The sequence below is a fragment of the Tetrao urogallus genome, assembly GCF_951394365.1.
Source record: "Tetrao urogallus genome assembly, chromosome: 15".
Taxonomy (NCBI): domain Eukaryota; kingdom Metazoa; phylum Chordata; class Aves; order Galliformes; family Phasianidae; genus Tetrao; species Tetrao urogallus.
The window spans coordinates 7,672,808-7,686,945 of NC_136828.1; the positions used below are offsets into that span (position 1 = coordinate 7,672,808).

At 37.6% G+C, this 14,138-nt stretch overlaps 1 protein-coding gene across 1 annotated transcript in view; it reads right to left on the reverse strand.

Moving 5' to 3' along the window:
• Window positions 1–14,138, reverse strand: part of PDPK1 (3-phosphoinositide dependent protein kinase 1) — a gene marked incomplete at both ends in the record, with an annotated part of 47,651 nt that overhangs the window by 5,041 nt on the left and 28,472 nt on the right. The window contains 5 exons of the mRNA XM_079543091.1: window positions 2,240–2,365; window positions 6,716–6,832; window positions 9,856–9,951; window positions 11,048–11,139; window positions 12,219–12,327. Of these exons, the coding sequence (XP_079399217.1) occupies window positions 2,240–2,365; window positions 6,716–6,832; window positions 9,856–9,951; window positions 11,048–11,139; window positions 12,219–12,327 (540 nt within the window). The remainder of the gene's footprint in view (window positions 1–2,239; window positions 2,366–6,715; window positions 6,833–9,855; window positions 9,952–11,047; window positions 11,140–12,218; window positions 12,328–14,138) is intronic.

A 14,138-nucleotide genomic window follows, 5' to 3' on the forward strand; every position in this document is an offset into this window, starting at 1 on the left:
CTTTCTATACGTTACATCAACAAAACAATGTTTTATGCTTTGTACAAGCTAGAGGTTCATCAACATGTAGTGAAGTGAAGTATGGTTTGAGAGGCAGTAAAGTTTGCATAGATCACTCATAGTGAGAGTGGTGGAATCACACATTTCAAGATTTTAATTGCTAATATTTCTCTGTTCCAACCTATCTATGCAAGCTGTTTTCCATCAAACATCTCTAAGAAGGAATGAGGTGACACTTGATTACACAGAGTATCAGAAAATGCTTCTTCTATTTTGAAAGTTCACTCCTGTTAATTAAAATTGAAATGCCTGTCACAAAACATTACTTTTTTTTTTTTTTTTTTTGCTTTCTCTAACCCAGTGTGTTGTAGAAGTAATAGTTAGGAAGACTTTCTCATAGTTTCTAAAAGTCAGCCTCAGGATGTGATCACCTCACTCCATATATATCACTGGATGCCCTCATTTCAATCAGATGAACTTCCTGAGGACCAACTCAGATGTTACTGAACAAACCACAGACTGGAAGTTTAAAGCTGGCTAAGCAGGGAACTGCTGAGACAACAGCTCCCAAGGTCCGGTCCAAATTTCTCAACAGCACAGTTAGAAACCTCCCAGCCAAAAAGGAATTCCGCCCCTCACACCCTGACCAAACATCCACCTATAAGATATATAGCATAAAAATAAATAAAAAGGATTATTCAAGTATTGCCATTTATTGCTAGCAACAGCTCAACTCTTCCAGGACAAAAGGAGCGAATGTTTATATCTTCAAATAAAAATGAGCAATAATTCTCATACCATGTCCTGGTCGAGTTATGCTCTGTTCTCATCTCTGAAATGATATCCAAGAAGTATTTAAAAAGAGAAGTCTAAGATTTAGCATCTCTCAGAGCTACTAATTGTACAGCAGTTGAACCATGCCCTGAACAAGTTTATCTATTCGGGTTTTGACAGTTCAGTTTGACAGTTTCAGTTTGTATATTTTCTACTATGTGAAGGATGCAATGTAACTCTGGCAACTTCTGAAGTTCCCTGAGTACGTACCACAAATTCTTATGAAGATGTACATCAGGCTCAAGAATTCCACTTTTCATTCCAGGCACATATCCCAGCCTAAACTATTGCCACACTCCTCTTTTCCGACTCTTTAAGTTTTCCTGAAGCATTCTGACAAAAGCAGAACTTGATTATGTTAATCCCTTAGAACTCTCTGGAAGTTTTATCTCAACAGAGACAAAATAGCAGAAATCAATAATTTCACTAAATAAATATAAATAAAGCTTGGAGTACTTTTAAAATGTAATTTACAAAAACGTCTCCATATATGTAACAGCAAAACGAAGTTACATAACACAGAAAGTAGAGAGGTTCAGCCTATTTGGGGCCACAACGCCAAAGATCCGGATTGCTTTTCAGCATTATTTCAAGATTTATTTACCTTAAAGATAATTCTTGAAAAAGCAATCAGTGATGTTTTACCATCTCCCATTTAAAAATACCACATGAAAAGCTTTTAAGCCAGCGACAGAAGTACTCAGTTTATCTATAGTCACTTCTCTCACAAAGCAACTGCACCATGATAAAAACATCTAATATGCACAGAATAACATGTGTCCACACAACTCATTGCCTTCTTACTACACAGTTGCCTCTTTACATTTTTCCTTTGTACAAACTCTGAAAGACAACAGATGAAAATGCCTGGATATTGTGCCCACTGCAACCCTTTTATAAAACTGGTTATAGAGAGGAAGGAGAGCTGGAGGGAAACATGTAAATAATAAGCTATCAAGCATCTTCATTTTTTAATGTGTTGCACCGTTTCTCAGAGATGCCATATTAAAATTCCCGTTCTTGATAGTAAGATTTCTTCAGTTGAACTCAAGCAAGAACATTTTTCAACTGAGTTACTGAAAGAATAAGGAATTATTCAAATGCAAAAGAAAATAAAATGCAGATTCTCAACTGTGAACAGTAAACATCTGTCAGTACTCAACAAACAGGGCAAGCATCAGGAACAGTACAGATATTCCATTCATAGCAGCTATCTGGTGTAACAGATACTGCTGACTCTGCCATTTACACTCTCCTGTACAATGAACAGGAATCACTACTTCCTTGAAGGAGGGGAACAAAAGTCAAGTAAAGAACTGTCCAGAAGAAAGGTATGCCTTGCATTACTTAGCAAAGCCTATGCTGTGCTGACACTACCTCTTTTCTCCAACATATAGTAACTTACCTTTGCTTTTTCACTGGGTTCGCTGGTTGTGCCATAGGGAGTGTTATGCAATTCCTTTGAGACAACACACAGAAATTCAGCCTGATCTTCATTGCCATAGTTATAGGAAGAACCGATACTGACCAGCTGAAAGATGAAAGAAAGAAAAAATCACCTGCATTTCTATGTAAAACAAATCCCACAGCTTCGCACTCCTCACTCTTCACACTGATGGCTGTGCCTGAAGCATAAGTCTCCATTTCAATGCAAATACATTTTGATGTTGACAAATACACTGACACTCTGATGGTAAGATAAACATAGCTTTTCTTTTTGAACATTTACAGAATTAATGGCGTACAATTATGATTTTATTGTCAAACAAAAGGCTACAGAGTTAGGCCAGAGGAAAAGCAGCCCGTTCCCTGTTTCTGTTATTTAATGGAAACATTCCCATCCTCCAAAGTTAATTTTTACAAATTTGTATGTTGTGTCTTAACGCAGCACAATTTAGCACATAAATGGCTGCATGCAGGAAGCACTTTAGCCAGGAAGGATAACTACCACTTCACTAAGGATAACAGCACTTCTACTAAAACATCTTCTGAGTGGACAGCATTAAAATTTGTCCTTGACTGGAAAACAGCAAGATACAGCATGTTGGGATGCTACGATTAACGTCTGAAATACGTGTGTACTGCTGCAAGGAAGTACATTCTAGGAAGGACTATAGGTGGAAGCAGTGTATAATGAAATGATTTATAAGCTTCTACAAGTCTTGATATTAAATGTTAAATTACAATTTACTGAGAACGAAGGATGTGCTAAACATCAATATTACCTCATATACAACATATTTATCAAATGGCATAAGTTTCATACACCTTATCTTACCTTACACACAGTACACCTGCCTAATGCTAGAAGCTTTACACAGCCTGCCTTTCCCAGCCAGAATCAATTCTGATGAAGCTGGTTCATTTTTAAAAAAAGATTTATTTCAAAGCCACCACAAGGTAATGTATGGTGCTATAATTACTGACACAGATCAAGCACCTAAAAATCAAACTGTTTTAGAAACACTATATCTAAATTCCATTACCAAAACTATATTGCATCTAACTGCCAAACCACCACAGACATGTAATAAGGCTGCCCTATCCCTCAGACTCTATTATATCATTAAATCATCCTGGTAATAGCTCCACAAAAAGGTTTGACTTGTTTTTCTTAAATGAACAACACTTGAAAAACTGTGGTTATTTGTCTAAAAACAAATGTATCTCCATCAGTCTGGCAGAGCACCAGAGAGTAAGACTTTTTAGAGTAGGGAAGATGAAACCAAGGTGAAACCTTGGTCCAGAATCTGTGCTTAAGACATGACTCCCCTAACAAAAGTGAAAGACAGACCATGGTTAAAAGCAGCTTCCATCTGAGGAGAAATTTTAAGGAGAGAGGGGAGATAGATATTCGGATGTTCCAGCGCTCTGGTAAGACAGCCAAGCAAGAGCATCCACAGATTGACAAAGCCAGAGTCCATAAAAGCATCAGACTGCATCTCTGCAGAATGAAACTACTGGCCAGGCCTAGGCAATAATAGAGTTTTTGGACCCTGATGGTATTACAGCATGCCTAATATCAGGTTTACATCCCTCTCTACCAGGCTTGGCTTCTACTCCTTCTGTGTCGTGCTAAGAGCTACAGCAAGGCTGTCTTCAAGGCCTCTCTTTTAAAGGAGGGGAAAGGAAGGAGAACTGAAAGCCATTCTCCTTCCCATTTGAAGCAGAACTGCAGGCAAGTTGAACTGCCACATAATCAGAGTGTGCACAAGACTCAGAAACACGTTGGTATTTGACAGCCTCATAGCAGTCTGGCCATCAGTGTTGTAAAAGATTTGAACGGTACAGAATTGGCAGTCAAAATTCAATACTCTCAAACTAAACTTACTTTACCTACACTGGGTGTTATCAGCAGAAGTCCTTCCTCTCCTTCTGTCCCCTGACTCCTATGATTACTTCTGACAATACACATGTGGTCAGTAATGAACACAGGCTGATCAAAAAATAGTGTGATCAAGACACTTTTTCACAAAAGCATTTAATGAAGTTAGAAACTCTAAGCCTCTTTAGTAGCACCAATACACCCTCATTAGAATCCAAGGGCACCATTTACCTGGAGAGGTTAAGTCACACTTTTCTGTCTGCACCAGATTATATTTTTGCGAGATAGAATCATAAAATCCCTAAAGTTGCCTTGTTGCCCCAAATGGACTAAGCAAGTACACTGAAAAGCTGGAAAGATAACTCGGACCTTCTTCATGAATACAATTTGTTGATCCTTGTTCTTATCAGCAAAAAAAATCACGTACAGATCTTTAGGAAAAAAAAAAAGCTGTTGAGTTGGCTCTAAGCCTGCTGAAGTGGTACAGAGTTTGGTCTATGCATTATGTATCAATTAAGAACTATATAATACAAATAAGACAACTACCTCAGTTATTCTTGAATCTTAAACAGTACGTTCAACTCACTTGCAGATCAGAACACATTCAAAAAGCTGGGTACATGTTTAAATAAAGCCATAAACAATTAACTTGTTATGAAGAGAAATGAATAATATTTAAGTATATGATTTCATCAGCATTTAGTCAGTTTTTCTTTAAGCAAAATGACAAGAACTTGATATTAGATAAGCTACGACAACAGCTGAAATGATCCTATCAGAAGAAAAAATTACTACTTTACTCATTGACACACAACAGTAATAAACGATCTCTCTGACAGACACGATAAAAGATGCAAACATCACCCAAATCCTCAATCCTGATTCAACTAGGCTGACAGTTCCTCAGTTGATAGCTACTTAAATTCCCACTAATGCTTCATAATTCAAATTAGATGACCTTTTACACATCAGTGTCTTTAGGAGATGTGGCAGACTGACTGCTCATTAGCTGGTTGGACAATATTGAAGCTGTTCACTGCAATAGGTATAGATGATATTTTGCCATTATTAAATAGCCAGTGCATTTCAAGACAAAGTTTGTTTTGTAATATTAAAGACAAGTGCTTCAAAACTCCAGTGTGCTATACTCCTACAAGCAGTTCTTTATGTCTTCAACTAATCCTCGTTTTTTTTCCTTTGAGCTCTCCACGACATGAACGTATGAATAATGTCATGGTGCTATACTCCACGCATCTCTAGCATCCTATTTCCTACTCATTTCTGGAAAGCCTGCAAACCTAGTGCATTAATTCCACATTCCAAAAGTTACCTGTGCAACTCTAAGAAACAGACATTGCTCAGCACCTTGAAAGTAGATTCCTGAATATACCCAGGCAGCAGTCCAGGTTTGAAATCAAGGATTGCAAGGCCAAGTGACCATGTAATAGGCAAGATTCCGCTCACTTCACTGTCATACTATTTTATGATGTTATACTAGACTATAGTTTTAGACTGACTAACATATATATTATAAATCAAGGAACAGAAAAAGTACTCCAAGTGTTTCACTGATGAAAAATTCTGCAGAACACCAGGTCCTCAGATCAGTTCACATAAGACTCTGAAACAAAGTGCAGCTATGTAGAGAGCTGGGATCTGCCTCCTGTGCTACTGGCTAGCAAAACAAATCCCTCCCAAACTCTGGAACACTGGGAAGTAGCACAGAGATTAAAAAAGCAGTGACTCGAGAATAAGGGGAGCGGGAAGGATGAGACAGCCCAGAAAGTACATGAGACACTGCCACTATTCATTAGCTTCTCAAAAAGCTTTCCCTAGGGGAAAAAAAAGAAAAAAAAAACACCAAAGAGATCCCAAGATATTCCTTCTTCCCAACACAAGCTTTAAAACAAACTGCTGGTTATGTTTGTCTCTCCATGTTAATTATTTCTGAATAAACATGTTATTTATTGTTCCAGTTTGAATATATTTTATCCACCTAATAACCAGTCACATTTGGAGTTACCACAAATAGAGGACTTGAAACTCAAAAGGTAACTCATTATTATGCAGATGAAATATAGTTGGCTTGGAAGAATGATTAACACAGAAAAGTACGTCCCTGTCTGAAATCAGCAAATTCAAAGCTGTTATTTACAAGACTCCCAGTATTCGAATTGCATGACTTTTACCTAACAAGTACAGGTCAAAAGCAGTTAACTTTGGAGGAAGATTTGAGGGAAAAAAATTACCTATTGAGAAGATAAGAATTCTTAAGAAAAACCTTCATTTAACTCAAGTCTGAATAAACATTTCTTTGTTTAAAACAAAACAAACAAACAAAAAAAAACCACCAAAAAACAAACAAACAAAAAAACCCAATATGAACATTGATAAAATGCAATGAAAGACTGTGAATATAAATAAAAGCCAGTCACAAACACATACAAACTGCTATGTGTTGTACACCCAGGAATAAAGTGGAATTATTTGAAAGCAGCAGAAACGCGAGGAGGCCAAGCATATCAGTGTGAGGGCAAAAGGAACAGCGTGACACACCTCACTGCAGCATTTCTGGAAGCATCTCTCTTCCCCTTTCACTTCCCGTGACACTATCAGCAGATACTCTGACTGCTGGGCCCGGCCACAGCCATACTGGGAACCTATACTGACAAGCTGAAATAATCAATCAGAGCAAAACACAAAAAGAAACCTTTGTAAAGCTGCAGCACATACCATTATCCAAATCATACAAATAACAGATGAACTCAAATGTGTAGGCAATATTTACTTGTTCCTAGAACAGGCCACAATTTTAGTTTTAACTTACTAAAAAGTAATGGAAGCGGTCGCAAAACCATCTGTAATTTCACGGGAATTTAAAAGAGTTACTGATAAAAAACCAGAAAACTCCTCGTATCATTGTGGAATAACAAACTGTACCAAAAAAACAAAGCAAAGTTTGGTGTACTATGAAAATGAGAGCATTATTTTCCTGCCATTCATCCCAAATGCAGAAAGTAACATGGATGTCATACTGGAAGGTCCTATGTAAAGTGATATCCAGCCTGGGAATGAAAGGGCTTCATCTCGTTAGGAGCTGTTAAACGAAATACAGCTAAGGAAACATATAAAGTCAACTAGAGAGGGGAAAAAAAAGAGCTGAGCATTTCAAATGGCTTCAGAAGAGTTGATTTACAGAACACCAAAGCAAAGAACTGTTGTGTAAAAAATTGTCTTGTTCTCATTAAAGTCAATACTGTGAACTGCCCTTGCAGCTTTCAAATGTCTGAAAATTCACAGGTTTGTAACAACCTCAGCAGAATTTCACAATCATTACAAAAAATACTTTATCTTAATACATGGCAATTCCTAACCCATTTAATTCAAAGTGAAGAAAAGGGCACTTGAGAAAGATGATAGCTCTCAATTGAGGTGAGGAACGAGCCACTAACTGCCCATTCACAGTAAGCAGATCACCACTGATGAGAACATTCATGACCATTAATCTATTTTTATCCTCTTCTGCTCTGTCAATACCTTTGAAGGCAGCAGATAAACACTGTCTTTTTCATACAGTGAACCTATTGAGGATGGTGTTATGGTGACAGACTCGGGGTACATTAAATATTAAAATGTACATGACTGACATGCTGCTGCTGCCTAGAGCCTTTGTAAGCAGCAGTTCTGTACGGCCCAAAGTCTCTCATGATGCAGTAATGCCAAAGTGTTCGTTTTCCGATTGCCTGAAGATGTAATGATGGAAGCTAAAAATAATCTACAGACTAACACATTAAAAACCACTGAAGTGGGGCAGCACAATTATTAGGGGTTGTTTTTGGAATTCAGCTGATATGTAATTGCAGATTTCTAGCACTGCTCATTTATGTTCTTTGGAAAAGTGCATCGGTGCATCCTCATAAGTGCACCAAAAGTTTAACACTTTCCACTCCTATTTAGTTATCACATCCAATTGTATTTTAAGAGGATTTTTTTAAACATTTATCAATCTCAACCACTAAAACACATTACATTGCATGCAGAACACAAGGACTCTCAACCCTCAGGCATTTTTCCTTTGAAAAAGCTGATGATCTCTATTCCACCAATGATACCTATGGAGTGTTGCAGGTGCCATCCCAAAGAGTGTTTCCAAAGGAAGCTGAGCAACGGATATTTATTTAGAAAAAAAAATACAGAAATGTTACAGTGTGTTCAAATCTTAATAATATAACTGCTTGGACTATAAAAAGCATTGCAATTATGTTCTAAGTGAAAGATGCCCACTAAAAGCAGGTCTGCAATAGAACCAAAGGAGAGAATGGCATGGTCTGAAGTAAGGAGAAACTGAATAGCAAGGGAACTACAGCTACTGTGGCTGTCTGCCTGAAGCTGAGAGTGAGCAATGTGGGGGGAAGCAAAGTAGGAAGAAAGCTGGATGAAACAAGGATGTAACGTTCAAGAAAACCACTAGAATTTTCTCAAAATGTAAATTCTAGAAGAAATTACAATAGCTCTTTCTGCAGCTGCACTGCCAAAACAATAACATTTCAAAATACAATATTCCCAAAGAACATAGGATTTTAAGACAGCTAAAAGGTACAGCAGCAATTAATCTGTTAAAAGAATATCTATTTTTTTAGTGAAAGAGTTTCCTGTGACAAAGAAGAATGTCTAAAAAACATTATCGATGCACTGGACAAAAACTATGGATTTAGTAAGAGCTTTTTTCACTGATTTAATACTGAGTTTCTGGCATGCCAAATGGATCTTCCAATACTTGAGCTGGAGAACTGAAGAAGAAGCTTTCTCTGTGCTGGTTTGGTTTATTTGATAATGGCTTTGTCTGTGACATAAGAGACTTGCACATTTTATAGAATACAAACAAAACATTCTTTTTATAGGTTTGTGCACTGCAGTCTTAAAATGATCTTTTGTTATGTTATTCAGGGGAGACTGCTTGGGATAAAAAGTTTGTTTATTCCAATCTCTCCTGTAGTTGGCACCAGACATTGAAAAACATGTTGACTGAGCACCTGTGCATTACACCAGAGTCACTGTTCCAGCACAGTCTAGATATTCTGGTAGTTTAGGAATGTGAACTCTGAAGAGACCATCTACTCAGTGTATTCACAGATATTATCAAAAGTAACAGAAAAATCTTTTCATTTTACATTGTATTCTTCAGTGTACACATAATATCACCTTTATGCAAAGCAAAGGAAGAAAACAAGTAGCTCCCACCTATCCAGCCTCACAGCTGCAGAGATTTGAGTTGTTTATCAGCCCTTTATCTGAAGAACCACTGTTTGGATCTGACAAACATTTATCCCCCACACCCATCTCTTCTACCAAGAACTCTTTATATCTGATCTACCATTTCTAGAAACTTTTTAATTCTTTTTTCGCTTTATTCACCACCCAAACGTTGCTGTGCAGACCCCAAAGAGTTCCATTTCAAACATGATGTACATGTTTTTATTGAAAGTCAGATCCACTTCACCATTGGAGAACATTTCTGTTCTCTGACAAATAAGAATACAAACACAAAACTTCAATTTAACTGGGCATCTTTTTATCAATCCAATTCCTGATAACGAGTGCACTTAAAAAGATGCATATAACTGACTTTCTACTTCTCTGACACATAACTACATTTTCAGAAGACTCTGTAATTACATCCTATATATTTTTGTTACCTGTTCAAATTTCCAACCATCAGACATTGTGGAGACCATTTGAGTGAGTTCCTCTTCCTGGCACTGCAGCACCCTGTACACGTGTTTGACTGGCACCTTCAGAAAGAAATATAAGATGCTCAATACAGCATGGAATTCATTGTCTTTGTGAATTTTCTCCCTTAATCTTTATATTTAGAAAGCAACAGTTTTGGGTTTGGTTGAACTCTCATCTGTTCAGGATCACCTTGTAGCACATTTGGTGCTTCATGAATGCCTCAGGGACGGACAGTGCTCCGTACCATTTGTAATAGACCATAAACAGTTGAGCTTCCTCCACTGTTCCATGTGTAGCAAACCATATCATTTAAAATCAAGGCTGATATTCTGCTTATAAGGAATGTCTTATGTCTCATGCTCAAAAACATTTCTACTTCCCTGGCAAACTTTCCCCTACAGAACAATGAATAACTGGGACCACATCAGGTGAAACCATGTGGGAAATACTGGGAGATAAACTCAGGTATCCCATGGCCCAGCTTGAATAGAAGTTGGGCAATAATAAGTTCGTAATGTCTCCATGAAGACATCACTAAGGAAGGACAGAAAAGATCGTGAAAGAACAGTCAGAAACTTGAATATTTTCTTTACCCAATCATTTCAATGTCACATTCACTTTTATGAAGAAACTGATTTGGCAAGATCTTTACAAGTACAGAACACCACAAACACAGAAGATAACTTTACTACAAAAGATTAAGTTGAGAGCTAAATAACATCTGTACGTATGCTGTATAAGCATGCAGCTACAGCATAGTTAGACCATCTCACCATAGTCAAAGTATGTAAATATATATGAAAAAATTGAGTTTTTTTCTGAAATAACTATTTCCAAACATATTTTGATAATGAAATTCTACCACTACCAGACATTTTTTGAACAACTGGATGTTTTTTATTTTTTTAACAAATATCGAAAATTTTTTTAAGAAAAATCAGAACCCTTTGGCTGTTGTAAATATACTGGTAGCTACTGAAAACTTAGAATATTATTCTTTGGGTACTGATGGCTCCAGTTTGGCCAATGAGGGGGACAGGCACCCAGTATCTTACTGGGAAAATGAACAGTTAAGGGAAAAAAAAAAAAGAAACAGAACCACCCCATACTTGATACAGAACAAATAATGAAAAGCACACTGAAAAATGGCCTCACCTGTGAGATTTTGCTGTCTCTTTCTCTTATTTTGTCCTTTACCAGTTTTATTAGTGATGTGATATTGTAGAATTCAGCCTCTTCCAGTACACCTAGAATGAGAACATTTTTTGAAAAGACTGTGCAACCAAGTGCTCCAGGTCAGAACCACCAACCAGCTCCTAACATCATCTTCTACACAGCTATGCAAAACAATTCATTTTGCCCTAGGATTGGTAAAAGAAGCAACTCTGACTTCCTTTGGGGGAATTCAGTTCTCAAAGTTGAGCTCATTCTGAAAAATTGTCCTAAAAACAAACTGAAGAAAACCAATGCCATTTCACATACAGAAACAAAAAGAGTTCAAATCCATTCTGCAGGAGTTTAAAGGGCCACTATAGCTCAGGTCCTGCCTTGTGCTGGAATAGCAGAGAAAAATACAAATACTGCTACTGAAAAGCTCTATAACTACCAGTGTGCAAAAAATTGCTCTACCTGCCACTTGAGATCTTAGCCCTCAAACAACACCTTAAAGATTTTATTGTAGCAGCATATTACCAACTGCAACCACTCACATGTTAAAGTCTTATCTGTTCCCCACAAACTGTGTTTAACAGTGCAGATTCAAGCTATAATTCAAATTAATTGAATTATAATAATATAATATGGTTAGATCCCATTTTTCTTCAATCAATTTCTTGAATACCATATCAACACAGCTTTAGCACTAAAACAGTAATTCTCCCCTAGGGTAAAAGTGATATGAAGGCCAGGAAGGGACAAGCTGGGGGCAGAAACTACTTTTTGCCATGTCCCATCCATCTGAACATCCCCAGACTTCACATGTACTTTGCTTTATATCTTCTAACACTCGTTTGACAGGAGGTATTCATTTGCTTGAAGAAGACTAAAAACTATTTCACAGAGTCATACAGGAAAGATACACGATTATACGATAAGAGGCATCTCCCTTCTTAGCTGTGTTTCTGAGGCTGAGAGTTGTGACACCAGGAATCACTCAAAATGCTCCAACAACAGCATACTGTAACTGTACAATACCAATCAGCTTTGCAACAGATTGAAATGCTGCACTAACATTCATCATCTACTTCTAAGTTATTTGTGTTGACTTTCAAAGCAGTAAAAATAACGACAAAGTGACAAGAGATCAAGAGATTTAGTAACATCCTACCTTCCTCAGCTAGGTCCTTGTTAATAACCAGCTTCCCATGTCTGAGATAGTTCAGCACTGGCCCAAAGTAGGTGGGGTCTCTGTCTATTAAATAGGCACCTGTTTCATCCTATATTGGAAACAAAGAAAGAAAGAAACAAGACAGCTAAAAAAGCACAATGATTTGAATGCCCAAGCAGGAATTGCAAGCTAATACTCAACTTGGTGTCTGAACAGCAAGCAGGTACTCAGGCACAGCCACAGCACTTCAAGCCAGGTTTGTTTTAGACATTAAATGAAATTCAGCAACGTAGTTGTAATTATATCTGATCAGTTATTCAACTCAAATTGTGTAACAGACAACTTCTTTTGGCTGACCAATCGCCCCCACACCTTGTTACCAATTACAAAAACATCAGAGCATTGGTGCCGTGGGTGAACACTGAAAACTAAGGTTAAAAACAACACAGGAAGTAGTGTTTTGGTTGGAATCCTGAAGCCTCAGAACAAAGGCTACATTACAGTGAGGTTCAAATACCAGCTATCTTTTTTCATCACCATTTTGATCTAAAATCTTTTTTTTCTGCCTTAGCTCAGAGGTACAAATACTCACAGGGTACTGAGAACTGCCATGTACCAAGTAAGTGTTGTATGTGCATCTTCTAAAAAACAAAAAAAAAAGGTATGCTGAAAATGCAGCTCCTGCCTCCCTCATGCAGACAAAGGCATACAGCAACCTCCAACTGATGCTCAGCTTAGCGAATTGAACACTGGATTTTGTAGAGCGTTCAGGAATGTTTCCTGCACAGTTGATACCCTTGACAAAGAATCAAAGGAATAAAACTTTTATTTCCTTTGTAATTCAGTCTGTGTGAACAGTTGTGAGCAATGCAGTATTGATATACATCAATGGCCAGATGTCTAAACTGAAGGAGCTTGATAACAGGATTGCTTAGCGGATATGCCACCCCTTTCTGTCAACAGATCATTACAAATATTAGTCCTTTAGTACCTAAATTTTTCCTTCAATACATATATCTGATAAATGTTGATAAATACCTAAAGGGAGGTGGAAGGCAAAAGGATGAGTTCAGGCTCTTCTTGGTGGTGCACAGTGACAGTACAAGAAGCAATGCCCTAAAACGTCAACAGAGGAAGTTCCATACTAACGTGCAGAAGAAGTTCTTTGCGGTAAGGATGATGGAGCACTGGAACAGGCTGCCCAGAGGGGCTGGCAGTCTCCTTCTATGGAGATACCTGTGACCCAGCTGGATGCCTGCCTGTGCAACCTGCTGTAGGGGACCTGCCTTAGCACGGCAGGATGACTTCTTAAGGTCCCTTCCAATCCCTGCAATTCAGTGATCTCCTACAAATACGTACTGCAGAGTTGAGATTGCACCCCTAAAAACTTTTTACAATTTATTATTATTGGTATTTTAGTAGATTGCAAGAAATATCACAAATTATCAGCACCAACAGTCACAGCTAAATTTGAATCATTTTCCTCCAAAACTATATTTGTTCCACCTGAAAAAATCTTACCGACCCAAATCCTTGCATTTGGAAATTCATGCTGATACATAAAGGTTTGATGATTACACTGCAATACCTAAAACCTCTCTCTACTTAACATTTCTTAAAAGTCCATTAATTGTCTCACTGGAAATGAATGTGGATTTATTTTCAGGCACACGGATTTCTTTTCTGGAAGGATGTACTTGTCTCATCAGGGTCAGCAGAAAGCTAGACCACAGCCTGAGTTAAAATATAGATATTACAAACTAATTCCCCACTTCCCCACAAGAAAGCACCGTTACTTGAGAGAACTAAGTGAGGGTATGGTATAATTGAAATAAAATGATCTCTAACCCCATTTAACATTGTTCTCAAGAACTGCATGAACACACAAATTGAATCGTTAGCAATCCGTGCCCAGCTCAG